This window comes from Nothobranchius furzeri, chromosome 7 (assembly GCF_043380555.1).
Source record: "Nothobranchius furzeri strain GRZ-AD chromosome 7, NfurGRZ-RIMD1, whole genome shotgun sequence".
In the NCBI taxonomy this organism is placed as follows: domain Eukaryota; kingdom Metazoa; phylum Chordata; class Actinopteri; order Cyprinodontiformes; family Nothobranchiidae; genus Nothobranchius; species Nothobranchius furzeri.
In genome coordinates this window covers 57827302-57849417 of record NC_091747.1, presented here as the reverse complement: position 1 = coordinate 57849417, position 22116 = coordinate 57827302, and the positions used below count along the sequence as shown (strand labels likewise).

The 22116-nt window shown below is 40.9% G+C and overlaps 1 protein-coding gene across 1 annotated transcript in view; it reads right to left on the bottom strand.

Annotated features, from left to right (window-relative positions):
• The window catches only part of ofcc1 (orofacial cleft 1 candidate 1), a 121174-nt gene extending 101033 nt beyond the window's left edge, over positions 1-20141 (bottom strand). The window contains exons 1-4 of the mRNA XM_070553443.1: positions 20102-20141; positions 2990-3056; positions 2759-2797; positions 2436-2615 (exon numbers count right to left, since the gene is read on the bottom strand). Of these exons, the coding sequence (XP_070409544.1) occupies positions 2436-2615; positions 2759-2797; positions 2990-3056; positions 20102-20119 (304 nt within the window). The 5' untranslated portion in view covers positions 20120-20141. The remainder of the gene's footprint in view (positions 1-2435; positions 2616-2758; positions 2798-2989; positions 3057-20101) is intronic.
• Positions 20142-22116: the final 1975 nt, after the last annotated feature.

Below are 22116 nucleotides of genomic sequence, written 5' to 3'. Positions count from 1 at the left end.
CTGCCCAAGAAGTTCACTGGGATCCTTTTCTCTGCTTTTGTGCTCTTATGAGATGACTGCATGAGGTTTTTCATTGTCAAAGTTAAACACTCCGACGGAAATACTTATTAACTCAGAGGCAGCCGTGTGACTCGTCAATGGCACCATAAATTGACTGTGAAATTCACATGTTAAATCCCTCTACACTGTTAGCAGCGAGTTTGAACAATTTCTCCGCAAATAGCTCTGAGGTTATGAAACCCTTTTTTCAAATACAAATTTGCATAATGGTAGCAGCGTCGTGAATCGCCTTTTGAGTCATAGCCGTGATTTACCTAAATAGTCTGGCTGCCCTCCAATTCATCCCTGTAATGAAAATTTCAATTATCTGTTCCTACATGCACAATATCAAGCATTTATCTCCAGCCAGAGATGGCGTTCAACGGTCACTGAGAGATAAGGAAATGTGCTCGGGTGAAAAATCAAAGTTTTGCAGAAAAAGGAGCGATCTGCATCTGCTGCTGGATGTTTCAGCACCGGTGCAGAAATCACAGAGCTTAATAGAACTTCATTATTAATCTTTCTGTTGTTTATTAGATTTATTATTTGCTTTTTTTTGTTATTTCATGTTTTTTTATTTGGATTTTGCTGTTTAGAGCCACGATCTTTTAGTTTAGTAACTTTTTACATTTAAAAAGGCGTTTTTTAATCTTATTTATCATTTTCCCTTAATAATTAAATTTAATTAGTTTTAAGATGTTGGATACCCATGAAAAATGTACAAACACAATAACAAAAATGCATTTTTCTAATCATTATATGCACGAAAACTTGCATATTCCAATAATCTATTATTTTTCTACAAAATGTTAATCTGGGATTTTATGTTTCAAATAAACAAATTCTTTGTGATTTAGTTTTAACTGACATTCAAAACTTACCTTAAAATTGAACATTTGCACATTACATTGAGTCTATTGAAAGATAAAGTTCAAAAATATTGTTTTTTTCCAAATAAAACGAGATTGCTCCAAAAATAATTCCATGCTTCAAAACTGCATTATTAATGTACCACATATGTTGGAGAAATTGACGTTAAACCATCTAAAACTAACATGTAAGAAAATTATAAATAATGAAAGTAATAAAAACCTAAATATTATTTTCTTTTGGCTGATTTTACTGGATTAAAAATGAATTTTGGAAAGTTGAATACTTAATAAACTGCACTTTTAAATTAACACAACTAAAATTTGAACATTTTATTATTCATCTATTGACATTAGAAATGCCACACTTCTAATTATAATAACGCCTAATTGCTTCAATGCATTCATCTATGATGGAGAATAACCGCAAAACTTTTAAACAAGTTTTTAAGTAAAATAAGCCACTTTCTCACATGTAAGTGCATTTCTGTGCCCTGTGCAACTAAATATAATGACATTGATGGGGGGCTGCGCGGTGGCACAGTGGTTAGAGCTGTTGCCTTGCAGCAAGAAGGTCCTGGGTTCGCTTCCCAGCCTGGGATCATTCTGCATGGAGTTTGCATGTTCTCCCTGTGCATGCGTGGGTTCTCTCCGGGTCCTCCGGCTTCCTCCCACAGTCCAAAAACATGACTGTTAGGTTAATTGGTGTGTGTGTGTGTGTGTGTGTGTGTGTGTGTGTGTGTGTGTGTGTGTGTGTGTGTGTGTGTGTGTGTGTGTGTGTGTGTGTGTGTGTGTGTGTGTGTGTGTGTCTCTGTGTTGCCCTGCGATGGACTGGCTCTCTGTCCAGGGTGTACCCCGCCTGATTGCCCATTGACCGCTGGAGATAGCCCCCCCCCGGCGACCCCACGTGGACAAAGCGGGCTCAGACAATGGATGGATGGATGGATGGATGGGCATTAATGGTCGTGATTACTAACCATTAGGAGCTACAGCAAAATAAGCTGCATTAAATCAAGAATCTAAAATGTGACTCATTCCTGCGAAAGCTGGCACGCTCGCAACCTTGAACGCATCCTAATTTCCAATCCCATTCCTCAAGAGTTCTCCCTGACACACCGAATTATAAGGGGGCACGTTGGTATGCCTGATTGGCCTTGAGCCGTGTTTCGGGGGTGTTGTGAGTACACCGCACAGACAGCGGATCGGCTCGGTAACACGGTAGCATATGTAAATGCACTCTCCTATGACTCCAGCCCACCACAAGGCATGTAGCCGAGAGTGGGAGTCAAGGCTGATTGTGTCGAGGGTACTTCTAGATAGAGATAGAACACCCACTACTGCAGCGTTCTCCAGTGCAAGGAGAAGTTAGACGAGGGCTGCTTGTTTGGACACGCTTGCTTTGGAATGCCAGGACCAAGGGCCCCTCGCATGGAGCGAGAGAGAGAGAGCAAGAAAGCGAGAGAAAGGTTAGATCAGGAACACATCTACTGTCAACAGATTTGAGCCTAATGAAGAATGAAGCTTCACCTCTTTCCTTGGCAGGGGCTTGCAGCTCCGATTTTTTTTGGTGAGCTGCAAGGGTGCTATCTGGCCTGTCACCTCGCATTTTTCTCCCCAGCCAACTCGGAGAAACGGAAAGCTCGGCGCTTCCTCCTCCACTGAAAGCTGGATTTTCTATGCCCACTGCAGCAGTTCGCTCTTCTCTCCCTGATAAAATAAACATAAACAAAAAAATAAACAAAAAGCTGTGGCGTGTAGGCCAATACAAACAGCTAGGTCAAAACGATTCACACACGTAAAAAAAAAACACAACAAATGTATTAAAAACCAAATTCTGCTGATGATTTCACCTGCTCCCAATTGTTCAAGTGCATCCTCCTCAAATGATGCTAAAACACAATTAGGTTAAAATTAAATCAGAATCTTGCAGGAGGAGGATAAAAAAAAGAAGAAATGATTAAAATAATTACAAATTGCGCCCTGACAAGCAGGAGCAAAATTTAGCCCAAAGCCATTTGTCTGTAATTAGTTAATTAATCCTTACACAAATTATGAGCAATAACTCATCAAGCAGGACTCACCCATCAGAAATTCAGCCGACTTGGATTTCTTCTGCTTAGGTTGCTGCAGAGCCTTCTGCTGTAACTTCTGGAGGGAAATTGTTAAATGAATAAATTAGCTGCAGAATGAAGATCATCATTTATGATCCGCAACTAACGCAGTATTTTAAATATGGGACGACACTGAAATGTCATTTAATTTACATCGCCGCTAAAGGGGTCAAGCACTAATTGAACAACAGGAGTGGAAAGGAATTTAGTCATAAATAGATAAGAAAAGTTGACGTGAATGTGTAATGAAGGTCACATTAAAATACTTCCTGTGTTTCTGCAGTGAAGAGGCAACAATGCTATCTCCTGGAATATTGTGTTTTGTCGCACGACGGCGCTTCATCGCCTCCATTTACTTGAAAAAACGTGAAGGTTTTGCTTTAATCACAGCGTCCATTTATAAAATAGCATCATAGGTGGTCTTTACCTCCTTTATAAAAATGGAGAATGCTCTCTTTGAAATGTGAAACAACTGCATTCCCACATTTCCCTCATTTCTGCGGATGAGCAGAACAACATGAACCAAAGTTGTTACTGATCTGTTTACATGTGCGTGTCCCATATAAAAGAGTCCTGTAGCTGAAAGCGCATGGAGCCTTTTAAGCATTGTTTTATGCAGATTCCAGTGATGAACTGTGCTCATGCCCATGAACAGCATGTATTTGTATACAATATTTAATTTCAAAGGAAAAATCAAGGGGCAGAATGTTTGGCGGTGGGGTGTAGGGGAGGCGGGGGCTTATTTCTGTTTTAAATGACAGAGCAATTAAAATAGCAGAGAACGACTTCCAGACCAATCTGGTGAGAGGATTTGTGTGTGTGTGTGTGTGTGTGTGTGTGTGTGTGTGTGTGTGTGTGTGTGTGTGTGTGTGTGTGTGTGTGTGTGTGTGTGTGTGTGTAAATCTGTTTTTACATTCAACAAGCCCTACAGCAAGACATTCATTTATACCACTGAGATTAATGCTTATCTAATTGTAACTTATTTAAAAACCATTTTCGTTTCGACTGGGTACCAGTCATTCTCTGTGACTTGTACATACTCTACTGAACCAAAGTGGAGATACAAATTTGTGTCATTTGTGGCGAGTCTCTCCATCTTTTCCTTTTCATTTTTCTTGACAATCACAACTTTTTTTCATTTGTTTTGCAGTAATTCTGTATCCTTCGAGTCCCAGCGCTTATTATGAAACTCCCTGTTAGAATATGAGGAAATAATGAGGTCATTCTATTCTAATTAAAAACAAAAATCTCCATTTAATCCATTTTACCAGTCGTGTGTTGTAAACTAAAGCAGTAATTAAAATAATCTACACAACGTAGTTAATAACCTAAAATATCATAACCCTGCCATTATGAATAAAACCATTTATAGATTAAATATTAAGTATTAATTTAATAACTTTTCCATATATTTTAGATTTGAAACATTTCAAGGGTCAAACTCTTTGTCCCAACAACGAACAGCATCTTGCTCAGTTTTGTTTTTCACCTTTATTCTAGAATATCTTTGAAGTTACAAATTATGGCTTGTCATGCATTCACACGATAGATCCATAAAAAACTTTACCTGGCAGGTCAACCGATGGCTGAAGCACATCTTAGTCCCTATATCTGCCTAAAATAGGCTTTAAACTCACCTTAAACAACTGCGCAACATTAAAGGGATACTAAGCAGTTTTTCTTGCTTTTAGCACCCCCTAGTGTCCGTTAGTATCTGTGGTCGAAGCAAAAGTGAATATCCTCGCCGTGCATTTGTCTTTTTAATATAATAGCTGAAACGTCTCCTCAGTCTTCCCTAGTGTCTACAAGAACGGTTCATCACTAAAGGAAACAAATCAGCGGTGTTCTTGAGCTAAAGCATGCTGGAAGCCGACGACAGTGCCAGTGAAGTTAACAGGGACCAGAGCAGCATTCTGAAGTTGCAAGTGCGGTACTCTGGCCACAGAATGTCATTAATCCTGTAAAGAGTCATCTTAGAACATACTGGCTCATGAGAATTATTTACAAATATGAAAAAGTTGCATAAAATCTGTGTAAAATATGAATATGAGGATGTTTAAATAATGTTAAAAATTATGACCTATGATCAGTTTTTCACCAGTAGGAAAAGCAGCTTCACTTGTATAGCCCGTTTCATACACTGAAGCAATTTCCATTAGCGAGAATAGCACAACCATTTAAATAAATGTGACGGAAGAATTTAAATACACAAACACATTTAGATCTAATCAAAAGCACAAACTCACTTCAGATTTCAGAATCAGAATAAAGGCAGTTAAAGTAAAAGGATGAGCAGTTACAGTGCAGAAGGTGCAGCATAAAAAAACAATCATTCAAAGGTTAATGAATACATGAACGTTCTCAATTTAGACTCAGAAGTTATTTTTAATGATACTGATATTTTATGTCTTTATTAATTTAGATTATAGTTTTTCTTGCCCTAAATTAATAAAAACAATGCAGCAACGACTAAAAACGCATTTTAAAGATGGAGGAAAAAGGTTTAAAATGCTTTTAGGTTTTCTTTTTTTCTCCTGTTTTGCATTTCTCTGTTTTTTCTGTGCTTACTTATTTTAAAAGTGCACTTCCTTGCTATGAAATCCACGTAATAATAAAAACAAAGCTGTTTTTAAATCACTCTTCAGCTTATCCTTAAGTTGTGCAGAAGGGTGTTTTGAAGCAGAGGAACGTCTAAAGCAGCTCTCGAGGAGGGAGGTTGGGCGTTCAACACTTCAGGTCATTGTCACTAAAATCTAATCCGCCCACCATAATCCGCTCTGTTTTAAGAGCTAGAAGAAACAGCGCGGCTCTCGATTTGCTCTCCGGACCCCTCTGACTTTGACAATGTCCTCAGTCCAAACAAAGCTTGTTGTTTGATATGTCCTAAGTGGATGGAGCATGCAGATGTTGCACTTCTAAAATGACAACAGTTTACTCCAGAGGAAAAATTGTGTCACAGAAGTTGGTGAAACAGACATAGGCAGAAATGAAACATAGAAGCCGTGACAGTAACTTTCCCCAGCGTGAGACCGTTCTCTTGTAAAACAGCACACAAATATGCTAAATTGATGGTGCTAGGCCGAAATGGTGTGCCAAGATATTCAGGTCTAATGCAACGTTTACAGTAGCGCTATTTATCCCTGATTGTGTGTTGTCTGAGGGCGTCGGCGTCTTTTAAGTGCGCCCATTTCTCCCGTGAAGGTCTCAAAATGTGTGCTTTGCAGTCAACATGAGAAGAAAATTCATTTATAAGTGGTGTCAAAAGAAATTCACCACTTATTTTCCCTTCTTTCTTTTAAATGTGATTGTTGTCAAAAGGAATCGAGCACAACAATGCCTTGTTCAGTTCTTGTTGCATTCAAAGGCATAGCTAGAAGGGCTTTGGGGAAGACCGCTCGCTGCTAGGGGCTGGTGGGCACAGACCAGCTAGAAAGTGAATTTTGCATACTGTACGGATCATCGCCCAGTTCAGCCCAGTCACATTGAATCTGCCGTCAACCAATTGTGCTTCATGAAACCGTCAACCCTCATTTACGTCTGCCTGTTTTCTTCCTCACACAGCTGTAAACAAGGCCCTGTCCCTGTGTGTGCACGCCGCTCACCAGGGGAGAGCAGACAGCGAAAACTCATCCTCACCGAAGCACTTTAAGCTACGTGGCTCTAGACGGGGTGAGTTTTCTTCTTTTTTTTTTTTTTTCTGGAAGTAAAAGTTTTCTCAGGCCTGACATGGATAAGGATATGTCTTTTGATTTGGATTAAAAGTTCTCATCTACTCCTTTTTCATAAAATCCGCTGTGGTCTCTAAACGAATGACTTGTTTTTGTGGGAACAAAAGCTCTGGCGCTGCTGCTTCAGGATGTAGAAGCTAGCCAGAGGAGGGGCAGAAAACAGCTGAATTTAGAGCCTTGCTCATTATTATTTATATTTGAACATCTCACCTCTGATTGGCTAACAGTAACACAACTCTTCCACCACCTTCGTTCTCACTGCAACATTGTTGTTTTACCTCTACAAACAACACCATCCTGAAGTTGCTCTGCCGTGTGGTGGAGTTGTTAATGCTAATGGTTAGCTTTTCCTCGCCGAGATGCTCGCTGCTCTATCTGAGAGTTACATCAACGCAACTTTCCCATCGTGAGCCACGGTGGGGGAGTCTATGAAGTGTGATGAAGATCTGTGTGGCATTTTTGGACCCGAGGGTTTCCTTATTTATTGTCTTTCATTGGCTAATGCAGGAAACAGGGGTAGTTGACCATTTTCAGTTACAGCCTGCTTGTTAAACGTGAGCCATTTACACACCTAGCTAGGTATTTGAAATCCGAATAACCTCCCACCGCTCATCAAAGAAAAACGCATGCCTTCAAACCAGGGGCGGATTTACGACTGAAGAAGATCCGGGGCTTAACACACGCGCGCTCGCACACACACACGCACGTACGCGCGCACACATGTGACACGCACTAGTCAACATCTTATATATTTGTTTTGTACCACATAATTTTTAATCTGAAGCCACATATTAAGCATATTCATGGCAGAGTATTGTTCCTGTTAGTGTTTAGTGTGAGATGATAGTAAATATTCCCTTTCTTTCTCCAACAACTTTACCTGATAGTCAGCTAACTTTAGGCAAACCAGCAGCACAACAAATATTTTCAAATTTTCAAATAAGACTCACAAACCTGAGTCAACACCAGTCTCATCAAAGCTGGGGTTCTGTCGTTGTACTTTTTGTCTAAAAAAACGTCCTTATGTCCATCTTCACTGTAGAAGAAGCCGGCTGCTGAAGGGCTTCTTCTTCAGTGGTGGAGGCTCAGGCAGGCTGTATACAAACTACTGCCAGCTGCGCCCTCTCTGTTGGACTTTGGTACTGCATGTTACTTCCGCGATTTAGATCCGGGGCTTATCATGAAAGATCCGGGGCTTCAGCCCAAGTAGCCGGGCCTAACGCCGCCCCTGCTTCAAACCCAAATTTGTATGTGAGTTGTTAAGCACATGTCAAGCCTCTAGGTAGCAAAGGTTCCCCAAATTCTCTCTCATCAAAATAACTTTCCATCTCCCTTCCTTCTGTAACCGGATTACAGGATACAATAAGATAATTAAAAGAAAAAATAAACAAATGGGCCAATAATTAGGTTCGGGGAGAATTGGAGGTTGTTTAAGAATGACTGGAGTCACGGGTATAGCATGAAACGGTTTATATACTAAATTTTAATAAAAATGGGAAATATAACACATAAAGATAACACACAAAAACAGATGAAAACAATCGACAATAGTAAAATGGTCGGTATGAGATTTGATCATATGAGTCACAAGTCAGCCGGCGTCAAGTCAAATCCCCACGCTTGGGGTGAAAGTCAGAGTCCGGTGGTGCGATTTTTTCCTACCACACCGTTGAGATTGTTCACAGAAGAGAGCAGTCTGCTCTTCAGTTACTTGAGATGTCCTGGTTCGTTCAGTGGTTAAGGCTCGCCATCTCCCTCGTCAGGAAGAAATCCAGTTCTCGTTCCAAGTGAGTGATCATAGGAGTCGGGATCAAACCCAAGGAAAAAAAAAAACCCAGCCTGTAAACAACAGGACTGTTAGCGAGTTGGCATCGACCCTTCTCGTCACATCACAGCATAAAGTCTTACAGACTTAAACAAATGCTTCACTCTATTGGCATAGCCAATCATGTTTGGGTTCACAGTTCAACTAACATAACATCAATTTGATTGTCTATTAAAATAATTCTCAGTAGCTCTGGAAATATAATTACGTATGACAACAATTGTTCAGCTCAATAGGCTCAGTTAGATTCTATTACTCTACACTATTCAACAAGAAATACATTCATGACAACAAGGATACATTTAGTTGTGTTTCTATACAGCATTGTGACACCTTGTATATCTGTAACACAATAAATAAATAAATAAATAAATAAATAAATAAATAAATAAATAAAATGTTCTATAACAAAATTCAACAAAATATAAATTCTGGTCCTTTGGTCCACCTTTGTAAAATAATTCCTCCCTAATCAGTTAGCTTTTATTTATTTTTATTTATCTATTTTTTTTTTATTATTAAATGTTTGGTTAAGGGACGCATTGCTAATTCTATGGCGTTAGCTATAACGCCCCTGAGGACCTTGTACATCTAGGCCGTACCACCATTAACTGGCGGTTTGAGCCGTTAACTCCTGGGAATCCCATATGCCCTACCGCCGTTAACTGGCGGTTTGAGCCGTTAACTCCTATATGCCCTACCACCGTTAACTGGTAGTTTGAGATGTTAACTCCTGGGATCTAACGTCTAGCAGCCCACTGCTGTCACCTCGGTTGCTGTAATTAGCTTTTTGAATTTAATAATTTACTGAATTTAATCTCATTCACTCACCAACGCGCTCCAACGGTTCCCTCCTACAGAGGATTGGTTCACTCTGTCGTCTCCACACAAATCTATAAGAATGGAATTAATTTGATAAGCTATTTAAGTTTCCTTTTTTTTTTTAAGTTGCATCGTTAGCTTTTTCTCTTCTTTTTTCTTTACTCACCGCGTTGGTTCCAAGTTCCTAGCTCTTATTAGAAGGAGTCAAGTCCGCCTCTCCCTCTATCTATGCGGCACCCAAATCAGGGTTCTTCACGGCCTCGACCGTTGTTTTTTTTTCTCTCTCTCTCTCTCTCTAACCGCTCAGTCTTTGTTTTCTGTATCTGCGTGCTGCACAGCCGTTTGTCTCTCCTCTCGCTCAGCTGCGTCGCAGGGTTTTATTTCGCGGAGGCGGGACTTATTTCTCTCAGCCAATGAAATTTCAGATTCCCACCTGGACCAATAGTATACAGCTTTCCTCTTCTGTTTCTGTTAGTGATGTTCAAGATTCTTGTTTTAACCGATGTTTAATATTAAACTCGTTATTTTAGTTATTCACCCTTCCAATAATTCATTATGAAATTATCTATTAGTTAATTAGATATCTATTAATTAGTATTGTTAATTTCCTTAATTTATATTTTATATTTTATCTAAATTGAGGATGGATCATATTAGTAAGCCAATTAGTTAATACCTCATTAAGGTTCTAGCTTCTGGGTTACATCCTCCCCCATTAAATATCATGCACGTCCCTGTGCATTGTTTCTACGGGGTACACAACTTCTTGAGTAAGAGAGTCAATAAAAGCTTTATTAAGTCCTTGGAAAAGGGACCTAACTACGGTCACTAGTGGATTGCCCAATTGAGAGTAAGTTAGTCTTTGAGGAGGCTGACTACTTCGTTCAGATCTCCTGACATACATCTCTGGTTGCACAGTATCATGCTCATCCGTTTCGGTTTGATTCTCAACTGAGACAGGACGAAGTGAGCTCTCTGTTTCCGACAGAGCTGATGAGCTATTCTCTAAGACTTTGGTCTTTTCAGATGTATGTGTCTGATCGTGTATGATGGGTTCAAAACTTACATCACGTTGCTGCGACTTTAGGACACCATCCAATTGAGGTAGGTTTGTGTTAGTTTCATCCCCCGTTTCTACGTCAGGTAAGTATACTTCGTTTTTTTTCGTTTTTTCAGGTAAGTATGTTGCTGCTTCTTTCACTCTTTCAGGTAAGAATGTCGCAGTTTCACTCATTCTGTCAGGTAAGAATGTTTCGGTGTTGATGCCTTTGTCAAGTAAGGACAATTCAGCATTTTCATTACCAGCTAAGGTTGGTTCCTTGCGATCCCCTGTGTGTAAGGATAGTGTGTTTTGTTGTTGAATATTATTTACCGGTCCTGAATCTGCTATGAGTTCCCTATTTGGCAAGGTGACCGCTATTTGATAGGATGGTCGGTTTAGCACTTGTGGAAGATCAGAGTAATAAAACTCATCTACCTCTTCGTCAAGTGGCTCATCTGGGTCAGGTTCTAAGGCTGAACTCTGTCTTGTATGAGGTCTGCTAGGTTTCGTAACGCGTTCTGTTTCATTTTCTAATGAAGAGAGAAAACCACAAGGCAGTAAAAGATCTCTGTGGAGTGTTCTGTTGGGTCCTTCTCCGTTCTCTGGTTTTACAGTGTATACTGGCAAGTTTTCCATCTGTTTGAGAACTATATACACTGTTTGCTCCCATTTGTCTGCTAATTTATGCTTTTCTCTTAAGCGAAGATTTCGGACTAAAACACGATCTCCCACACCTAGTGTGGACTCACGAATGTTTCTGTCGAACCGTTCTTTGTTCTTCCTCGCTGTTTTTTGAGAGTTTTTTATGACAATGTCATAACTCTGTTCCAGATGACTCTTCAGTTCTTTAACATACTGAGAATGAGTTATAGAGGGCTTGTTCAAATGCGGTAACCCAAAGGCAATATCTATAGGCAACCGAGGCTGCCTACCGAACATTAGCTCGTAGGGAGAGTATCCCGTCACGTCATTTTTTGTACAATTGTACGAGTGAGTAAGTGGTTTTACAAAATCGCGCCAGTGATGTTTCTCAGTGGCTTGTAAAGTTCCCAACATGCTGAGTAATGTACGATTGTACCGTTCAACGGGGTTGCCACGAGGGTGATAAGGGCTCGTTCTGACTTTACGGATACCAAGTAAAGAACAAAGTTCCTTGATTGTACGTGATTCGAAATCCCGTCCCTGATCACTATGAAGACGCTCAGGAAACCCGTAGTGGACTAAAAAATGTTCCCACAGGTTCTTCGCGACGGTGGTGGCTTTCTGATCTTTGGTTGGGATGGACACTGCATACTTTGTAAAATGGTCTGTAATCACTAAGACATCTTTAGTGTTCTTACTGTCTGGTTCTATGGAGAGAAAATCCATGCAAACTAACTCCATAGGTCTGGTGGTGGTAATACTCACCATTGGAGCAGCTTTGTCAGGGAGGGCCTTCCGACGGATACATCTTTCGCAAGTTTTAACTTTGATTTCGATATCACTAGCCATTCTTGGCCAGTAAAAACGGGACCGAATGAGATCTGTCGTACGTTCAACCCCAAGATGCCCCATATCATCATGTAGGCTTTGCATGACTGTTGAACGTAATGAATCAGGCAAGACTAACTGCAATGATGTCTCTGGTCCTAATTGGCGTCTCCGGTACAGTAAATCATTTTGAAACTCAAACCGTTTCCACTCTCTCAAAAGGTTAAGAACCACCGGGGGTTCTGCAATAGTATCAGTTGGCGGTTTATTGTCAGTCATAAGCAGCTGAATGACTCGGCCAATGGTTGGATCTTTCCTCTGCAAGGAGACAAGGTCAGCATGGTTATACTTGGGCACAGCAAAGAAACTGTCACTATTGTCTTCCAACTGGAATAGGTCTGGAATGGCCGCTGCAGACATGGCAAGTGACTGAACTAAACCACAAGGAGAATCAGTCTCATCCAAGACCATGTGCTTTTGGCATGTTGCCTTCACTGCTTCGGCTTGAAGTTGAAGCTCGACTTCTTTGACAGAGGATAAAAGATGAGATCGGAACTCATCTAGTCGTTGGCATTCCTCAGTGAATTTTGAGTTGTCTTCAGGTTTATCATGCAGCCTCCTAGACAGGCCATCCGCGTCAACGTTCTGTGTACCTGCACGGTATCTGATGTCAAAATTATAGGTGGACAACACAGCTAGCCAACGATAGCTCGTTGCATCGAGTTTTGCCGTTGTTAAGAGGTAAGTTAACGGATTATTATCAGTAATGACAGTGAATGTGTTCCCATACAAATAGTCATGAAACTTATCTGTTATGGCCCACTTTAAGGCTAGAAACTCCAACTTGTGCGCAGGGTACCTAGTTTCACTAGAGCTTAAACCGCGACTTGCATAAGCGATTACCTGTGGGACACCGTTTTGCACTTGGTATAGCGCTGCACCGAGTCCGGTCGTACTAGCATCTGTGTGTACTAGATATGGGAGTTTTGCGTCAGCGTAGCCAAGAACTGGCGAAGTGGTAAGTTTTTCAATAATAGTTTGAAAGGACTTCTCACAGTCTTGGCTCCAACGATTCCCAAAGGGTTCTTTGGGGTTCAAGTACTTTGATCTACATGGTGGTGTTTTAAAGTTTTTCCGTTTGGGTGGATAACCAGCCGTGAGAGATGTTAGTGGCTTGACAATATTTGAGTAATCTTTAACGAAGCGTCGGTAATAACCGGTAAATCCTAAGAAAGATTGGAGTTCCTTCAAAGTCTGAGGCTTCGGCCATGTTTTGAGTGCTTCCACCTTATCTGGATCGGTTTTTATGCCATCTCGAGATACTATATGTCCAAGATAACGCACAGATGTCTGGAAAAAACGACACTTATCTGGTGATAGCTTGAGTCCGTATTCTCTAAGCCGTTCAAGAACGTGAGAAAGTCTGGTTTCGTGTTCTTCCAAGGAGTTGGAAAAGACGATCAAGTCGTCTAGGAAAACTAACACTTCCTTCAGATTAATGTCCTTCATACACTTTTCCATAACCCGTTGGAAAGTGCTTGGAGCATTTGTTATTCCTTGTGGCATACGGTTAAATTCATAAAACCCAAACGGGCAAACAAAAGCAGTTTTAGGTTTATCCTTTTCACACATCTCTATTTGATAGTAACCTGACTTGAGGTCCATCACAGAAAACCACTGTGATCCAGCGAGAGCAGAAAAGGACTCCTCCAAGTTAGGCAGGGCATATGCGTCGCGAATGGTTTGCAGATTAAGCTTTCTATAGTCTATACATAGACGTACCTCACCATTCTTTTTCCGAACTACCACTATTGGTGAGGCAAATGGAGACTCCGACTCTCTTATTATACCGGTTTCCAAGAGGGCTTCCAAATGTTTTCTCACAGCTTCATAATCATGTGGATGGATCGGCCGAGATTTCTGTTTGAATGGGGTCTCGTCTTTTAAGTTGATGTGATGTCTTATCTGTTGTGTATGACCAAAATCAAGATCGTGGTGCGAAAACACATCGGAGTAAGTGTTAAGTTTGTTGGTGATCCTCCCTTTCCATTCTTCGGACAAGGGCGAAGTACCGAAGTCAAAACTGAGAGGAGGGTTTGAAGGTGAAGTCTGTTGCTGCGAACTACACGCCGCAAGTACTTTCTGATCACTTTTGTCAGGTTCTGGATATGGCATAACACGATCGGCTTTAACTAACTCAGCGATCACACAGTTAGTGGGTAATGTGATGTCATGGTTAGTTTCGTTTCTTAGTACAACAGGTACTTTGTATGGACCATGTGAAGGTAAGGAAATGAGGCAACAGTCTACAATTATACCCCCTGGTAGAGAACCATTGGTGGGTTGTTCAATGAGTGCATAAGGCTCATGCTTGTTTTGGCTGGGTTGCATAAACCCTTCTAGTAACAGTTTTTTATTTGCAGGGAGAACTTCTTGGGTTCTCCCTCGAAGCTTCACCACACCAACTCGTCCATCTTTGCTTTGTTTTTTTCTGACTGCTAAGGCTTTTAGCACGTGTTGGTACCCATAAGAGAGTGCCTTGGAATCAGGTAAGTTATTGGCAGACAATTGCTCATACAAAGGATCGAGTGTGTTTGTGCCAATGAGTAGTGGTGTATCAGAGTTTGAGCTTATATCCGGAACCACTAACGCAAGGGTAGGTAACTCAAGTCCAGACTGATCGAGCTCTTTTGGAAATGTGACACTTATCTCTATGTATCCTAAATAAGGAACTGCTTGACCGTTTGCGCCCTCGACTTCTAACAGATTACTGATGGGTTTAATTGAGAGGTCAGGTAAGTGTTCTTGGTAAAAAGAATTGGCAATGGTGGTTACCTGGGACCCTGAATCCAGTAAACAATTACATTCAACACTGTTAACTGAGACTGTAGCTGTGCATCGCCCACCCACTAATCTTTTGGGAAGTTTTGGCACTGAATGAGCATGAACTGGCTTGCAAAAAAGTCTCTCTGTCCTTTCCTTAGAGGGACTTGGTTCTACTTTAGCACCTATCTGTCCCACGATAGGAGCTTCTACCGGTTTAAAGGAGGAGACTGAGCAATTGGCTTTGACATCTCCCACTCGCGCTGCTTCTGTCTAAGAGCAAGTCTTTTAGTTGCAACTAGTGCTGGATTTGGCTCGTTGCTACAGCTAGAAGCTATGTGCCCATCTTCTCCGCACTTAAAACAGTATCCAGGCTTTGGTCTAGGCACCACTGCTGTTATCTGCTGAATCTGTTTGGGCTCATCTGGAATTTTAGTCCCCACACGGGGTTTTGACTCTTTTTGAGTTTTCTTTGCCTTTTTATCTGTGTTGTTAACCTTAAGCTGTGCAATTTGGCTCCTGAGCTCAGCGATTTGTTTGCGTAAGTCATCACAGTTATCATCTATTTCCAGTTCACAAGTGTTTTTACTCTGAGAGCATGTTGTTTGCACATTTGAATACACTCTAGTTCGTTGTGCCCCTAAGTGTTGTTTCATGCGTGCTGCTTTAGTAGCCTGTTTGTCTTCTTCAGTGCGCAGTTTGAGGAGAAGTGCTGTAAAATGAGGCGGGTTGTCTTTCTTTTGTTCGAGTTGCAGGTTTGAAATCAGCGAGCTGTCCCAACAGCCTCTGCAAAACTGCTTGAGCAGCTGCTGGTCGGCGTCACTGGAGGAAATTCCATTCCTCTGAATAACTAGGTTTAACAAGGTGTATAACCTCTGAAAGTAATCGGAAGGTTTTTCACCACTGTCCTGGTTTGTGTTTAAGAAGCGAGCAAAGAGCTCGTCGCCGTCTTCGACAGCTGCGTAAGCTGAATCGAGATGTTCAAGGTACGTTTCCGGGTCGGATTTTGGACTAAGAGCTTTAACGATGCTCGCTGCTGGGGCTGACAGACTCTCCACGATTCTTCGTACAATTTGGGACTTGGTGAGTGAAGGATCATTTATGCATAACACTACACTACTACGCCAAGTATCATAGTCAGTTTCAAAAGAAGGGTGTGGAACTCGCCCTGAGAACGGTTTTAGTCTGTATTGTGAAGTAGGCGGAGGGATAACCTCACTGCTTTTAACAATGTGTTCCACAATAACTCGCTGAACCTCAGGTGTGTTTAAAAGATTTGGTGGAATGCAAGGGTTTTGTTTTCCAGTCTCTGTAGGTGGACAATTGTCCTTTGAGTTGTTCATATAGTTAACTTCTGGTGTTAAAGGCAGGGAATATGTAACTTGGTCACTATGGAGCATTGGCTCTGGTTCAGTGACTGGTTCAGATGCATGGGTATCCCTTCCTAAAGATTCCCCAATTTTTGCCAGTTCCTCCATTAGAAGGTCTTTAAATGATTGATTGCTACGCGCAGCTATGTCCCTGAGCTCTGACAGATAGGCATCAGTGGCAGATGTGCTAGTTTCTAGACTGTACGCGCTGGCTAGGTCTTGAATATGAAAGAAAACATCTGGGTTCCTAGTACAAGGTTTGTCATAGGGTAAACATTGTTTCTTTAATTCCTTAACAGTGGCTTCATGTTGAAACTCCACAATAATCTGATCACAGTTTGGTAACTTAATGCGCCTGTTAACTAGTCCGAATCCTTCCATAAACCCAAAGACTTCGTTATCAAGGTCTGTATCAGTTAACCCACTGATTAAAACAGCATTTGAAACTTTGACCTTTTCTGTTTTCACAACTTCCATTTTAAAACACTCAAAAGTACCAATAATGCCAAAATGGCAAACCACTGTGACCTCCAGGCACTCTTATGATGTCAGTCAATGGTTAGCTAAGGTAACAACTCTACAATTCTCCTGGCTGGCTCGCCAAGTTTTATGTAACCGGATTACAGGATACAATAAGATAATTAAAAGAAAAAATAAACAAATGGGCCAATAATTAGGTTCGGGGAGAATTGGAGGTTGTTTAAGAATGACTGGAGTCACGGGTATAGCATGAAACGGTTTATATACTAAATTTTAATAAAAATGGGAAATATAACACATAAAGATAACACACAAAAACAGATGAAAACAATCGACAATAGTAAAATGGTCGGTATGAGATTTGATCATATGAGTCACAAGTCAGCCGGCGTCAAGTCAAATCCCCACGCTTGGGGTGAAAGTCAGAGTCCGGTGGTGCGATTTTTTCCTACCACACCGTTGAGATTGTTCACAGAAGAGAGCAGTCTGCTCTTCAGTTACTTGAGATGTCCTGGTTCGTTCAGTGGTTAAGGCTCGCCATCTCCCTCGTCAGGAAGAAATCCAGTTCTCGTTCCAAGTGAGTGATCATAGGAGTCGGGATCAAACCCAAGGAAAAAAAAAAACCCAGCCTGTAAACAACAGGACTGTTAGCGAGTTGGCATCGACCCTTCTCGTCACATCACAGCATAAAGTCTTACAGACTTAAACAAATGCTTCACTCTATTGGCATAGCCAATCATGTTTGGGTTCACAGTTCAACTAACATAACATCAATTTGATTGTCTATTAAAATAATTCTCAGTAGCTCTGGAAATATAATTACGTATGACAACAATTGTTCAGCTCAATAGGCTCAGTTAGATTCTATTACTCTACACTATTCAACAAGAAATACATTCATGACAACAAGGATACATTTAGTTGTGTTTCTATACAGCATTGTGACACCTTGTATATCTGTAACACAATAAATAAATAAATAAATAAATAAATAAATAAATAAATAAATAAAATGTTCTATAACAAAATTCAACAAAATATAAATTCTGGTCCTTTGGTCCACCTTTGTAAAATAATTCCTCCCTAATCAGTTAGCTTTTATTTATTTTTATTTATCTATTTTTTTTTTATTATTAAATGTTTGGTTAAGGGACGCATTGCTAATTCTATGGCGTTAGCTATAACGCCCCTGAGGACCTTGTACATCTAGGCCGTACCACCATTAACTGGCGGTTTGAGCCGTTAACTCCTGGGAATCCCATATGCCCTACCGCCGTTAACTGGCGGTTTGAGCCGTTAACTCCTATATGCCCTACCACCGTTAACTGGTAGTTTGAGATGTTAACTCCTGGGATCTAACGTCTAGCAGCCCACTGCTGTCACCTCGGTTGCTGTAATTAGCTTTTTGAATTTAATAATTTACTGAATTTAATCTCATTCACTCACCAACGCGCTCCAACGGTTCCCTCCTACAGAGGATTGGTTCACTCTGTCGTCTCCACACAAATCTATAAGAATGGAATTAATTTGATAAGCTATTTAAGTTTCCTTTTTTTTTTTAAGTTGCATCGTTAGCTTTTTCTCTTCTTTTTTCTTTACTCACCGCGTTGGTTCCAAGTTCCTAGCTCTTATTAGAAGGAGTCAAGTCCGCCTCTCCCTCTATCTATGCGGCACCCAAATCAGGGTTCTTCACGGCCTCGACCGTTGTTTTTTTTTCTCTCTCTCTCTCTCTCTAACCGCTCAGTCTTTGTTTTCTGTATCTGCGTGCTGCACAGCCGTTTGTCTCTCCTCTCGCTCAGCTGCGTCGCAGGGTTTTATTTCGCGGAGGCGGGACTTATTTCTCTCAGCCAATGAAATTTCAGATTCCCACCTGGACCAATAGTATACAGCTTTCCTCTTCTGTTTCTGTTAGTGATGTTCAAGATTCTTGTTTTAACCGATGTTTAATATTAAACTCGTTATTTTAGTTATTCACCCTTCCAATAATTCATTATGAAATTATCTATTAGTTAATTAGATATCTATTAATTAGTATTGTTAATTTCCTTAATTTATATTTTATATTTTATCTAAATTGAGGATGGATCATATTAGTAAGCCAATTAGTTAATACCTCATTAAGGTTCTAGCTTCTGGGTTACACTTCATTTCCTCAAAGCATTGAACATGCAGCCAGGCTTGTGTGTGTGAGCCAATATGGAGGCAGGATAGCTAAGGCGCCTGTACACTCGTTAATACCAACACCACTCTGAGGGCATCCATGTTTTTTTCTGTAAACACATATATATGATGTCAGAGTTGCAGAACCGTGGATATTTACGTCCACAAGCAAATGCGGACAACCAAGAATTTTTAGATCTCTACTCTGGTCAGAATGTTTGAAAGAATTGTTTTTGGTGTCGTTTATCGTTCATTTCATGTGGATGACAGGCCACACCGTAGCAAAGTGTCATTTTGTTGGAACCATCGGAGTGATTGATCATATTTTAGAATAACAAGTAAAGGACGGTTTCTCAGGGACCCTGCTCCAGAAAAAACTTTGCTTTTTATCAGATGTGAACAAGCTTTAAATGCAATTTATGTTTTTAATGACGCATTCTAAAAATGAATATTTTCTGAAATAAACAAAAACATGAAATAAATCAGCTAAGTGCCTGTAAACCTCATTAAAACAGACATATCAACGAAATGTCATGAGAAAAATGAAAAATCTACAAAGCGTCTTCATTTAAAGGACCACAGATAAGGTTAGCATTTGGTTTCAAAGGCAGTCCACGCATTCAAAGCGTCTTAATTTATAGAGCGGTCTTATATGTGTGCACCGTACTCGTGACCCACCAAACAGTTTCTTCTGAACAACAACTGCGTCAGTCGCCGCCGACAGAAAACATAATTAGTATTCAGGCTTAATTAATCCACGCTGGCCCCCTTTAAGTGAATTAGTCAATTATTTATGCATGTGTGCTCCTTTGATGCTAGCAGATTATGTATGTTGCTGGGAAAAACCTTGAGAAATGACTTTGAAAACTTTCTACCATAAAATGTCACTACAAGCTTTTTGCTGTGACTTTATTCCAGTGAAGGCCATGGCAGCTTTATGGGAACATAAACGGCCAAGCTTCAGATTTTTTTTCCTGCCAAATAACCATGTCAGATGTTTTAATGCCACTGATAAAAATAGAAGGCAGGAGACGGACTCAAACAGACAAATATGCATTTTTTTCCCCCGATTAATCCGTGGAATGGAATCTAGCGCAGGTCGGATTGAGGTCTTTCCTGGGATCATGGGAACTCCTTGGGATTTTCAAGAGGCTTTTTGTTTTTACCCTTGAGAACTGGGCCCTGGCCTCTGCACCCCTCAATCCCCTGTTGAGGACCCAGAGGCAGCGCGGAGGAATGCTAAATGTCAATGGTCAGACTGTACCGGCACCTTTAGAGACTCCGAGAGACCGAGGTAGGAGATCTGGCCCTCGCTGTTTTCAGCTGCATTGTTATGAGGACCAGGAGTGAAACTGCACTCACATTGCCAAAGGTGTCCATCTCCACAAGCAGCCAAAGATCATCCAGGGATGACCCGGATCTCTCAGGAACAGGCAAGGCCTGGAAAACAAAGCCAGCATCCATCTAAACCACAAATCTATCATATAAATATAATTAGGAACAACATTGCACATAAAGTTATTGTGTTTTCTTCCTCTGCACAATAAAAATGACCTCTGCAGTGCACTTTTACACATAAATGCTGTTTACCTCCAGAGGTAACAAATTATTTGTGCTGATTATTCAAACTGTTTATTCATTTGCATCAGATAAAATATCATTTGGTGATTTTTTTTTTTATCATCTTTGTTCCTCTGGTGATTCACATGGCTCGCACAAGTTTCTGCTGAAATAGCAAAACAAACCCCGGGCAAAGTGTGAAAGATTATCCCATACCATGCGAGCTCGGATGAAACGCTACACTTTTTCACACTGAACGCTGCTCCGCTGGGTGTGATTGAAAAACATGTAAGGCTATTGAATCCGTGGTTTGTATATGTGAGGGAAAATGAGTGTTGTAACAAGTGGGCCAGTGTTTTTGTAATTGTTTCAAATTACACCCGACGTAATAACTCAGTGAAAGCCAAGCCGGCGTGCGGTCCGTTCACATTAACCAGGCAGAGACCACGGGACATCCGTGCTCCGCATCATGCCGTACAAAAAATAAAATAACGTATGCATGGAGGATCAAACTCTGGAGCTACACTTCCAGCTGTTGTTGTTTCTGTCGTTTTTCACCAAAAGAAGAATGACACTTCCAGATGCTGACGTACTTTGCTGCATTTCCTTTACACGTGTATTTTATTAAATTAAACGCACTAACATCCTGTTTCTGATTTGCCCGACTATTATTCTGGGTGACCTAAAGAAATGTGTGTGTGGCGTTGCGTGTGTGTGAGTGTTTTACACAGGTTGTAAAATCCTGATGCTGTGAGAAGTCTATTAGCAGTTAAAGCTGCAGTCCTCCTGCCAACGCTGACTCCAAACAGCGAGGCTGCCAGAACTATTGTGAACCACATAAATGACTGATTTGTTTGTTTTCTGCTTGAGGTTCATGCGTTCTGTCAAAAGCCATATGCGAATGCAGCATCATGCAGCGGACCGGTGTTCTGAGAAAACGTCCTACTTTGGCAAAACATCCTAGGATAATTTACGGTGTTTCTACATGGCACAAACCCTGACCATAACCCTAACCCTAACCAAAAAAAAATCAAGTGTCAACGTCAATAAAAAGTACTTACTACTTATCTATTTTCCTGCAAATATGACAGCGGAGTAGCATTCCCCTTTTGTGTTGTGCGCATGCGCGCACATGCTCTGTAACAACGGGTAGGACGGTTTACGGGGTAGGAGAAATTCCCAGAACAGGTGGTGTTATCCAGTCCTCGCGCTGGATTCCAGTTATTCCCAATTGAAGGAGGCAAACACGTATAAGGAGTTCACTGCCGGACGGAATATTTTAATGTGCTTATTGACCAAATACACGCATGAAAACAGACCCACCAGCCAGCGCATACTGTAGCTAATTTATCCGCGTGCTTGCTTTTGACCCCACCCACCGCAATATTTCTTCAACATGTCTGAAGCAAACAGCTCCAGTCAGCGTTTGGATAGAAAACCCTGACAGTTAACGGAGCTGGAATTAGTGATGGGAATTCCGGCTCTTTTTAGAGAGCCAGTTCTTTTGGCTCAGCTCACCAAAAAGAGCCGGCTCTTTCGGCTCCCAAGTGGCTCCTCGGATTTTCTGTTGTGTTAAGAGTTCATTTATAACCAAAATAATGCAAAACCATATGTAAAATGATTTACTAATGTAAAAAAAAGCAATATCAAATATTTATCATTTCTATGGATTTAATAACTGAACACTTTCAGAAATCTCCACTTTCCGACTGCTGGCTCTCATTTTGTCACCGTCTTCGTCGCACTCTCCTCTCTGTCTCGCTCGCCTTCTACTACCTCCTCATTCCCTCGTCTCCCTCCACCGGCATGTGCTCTGC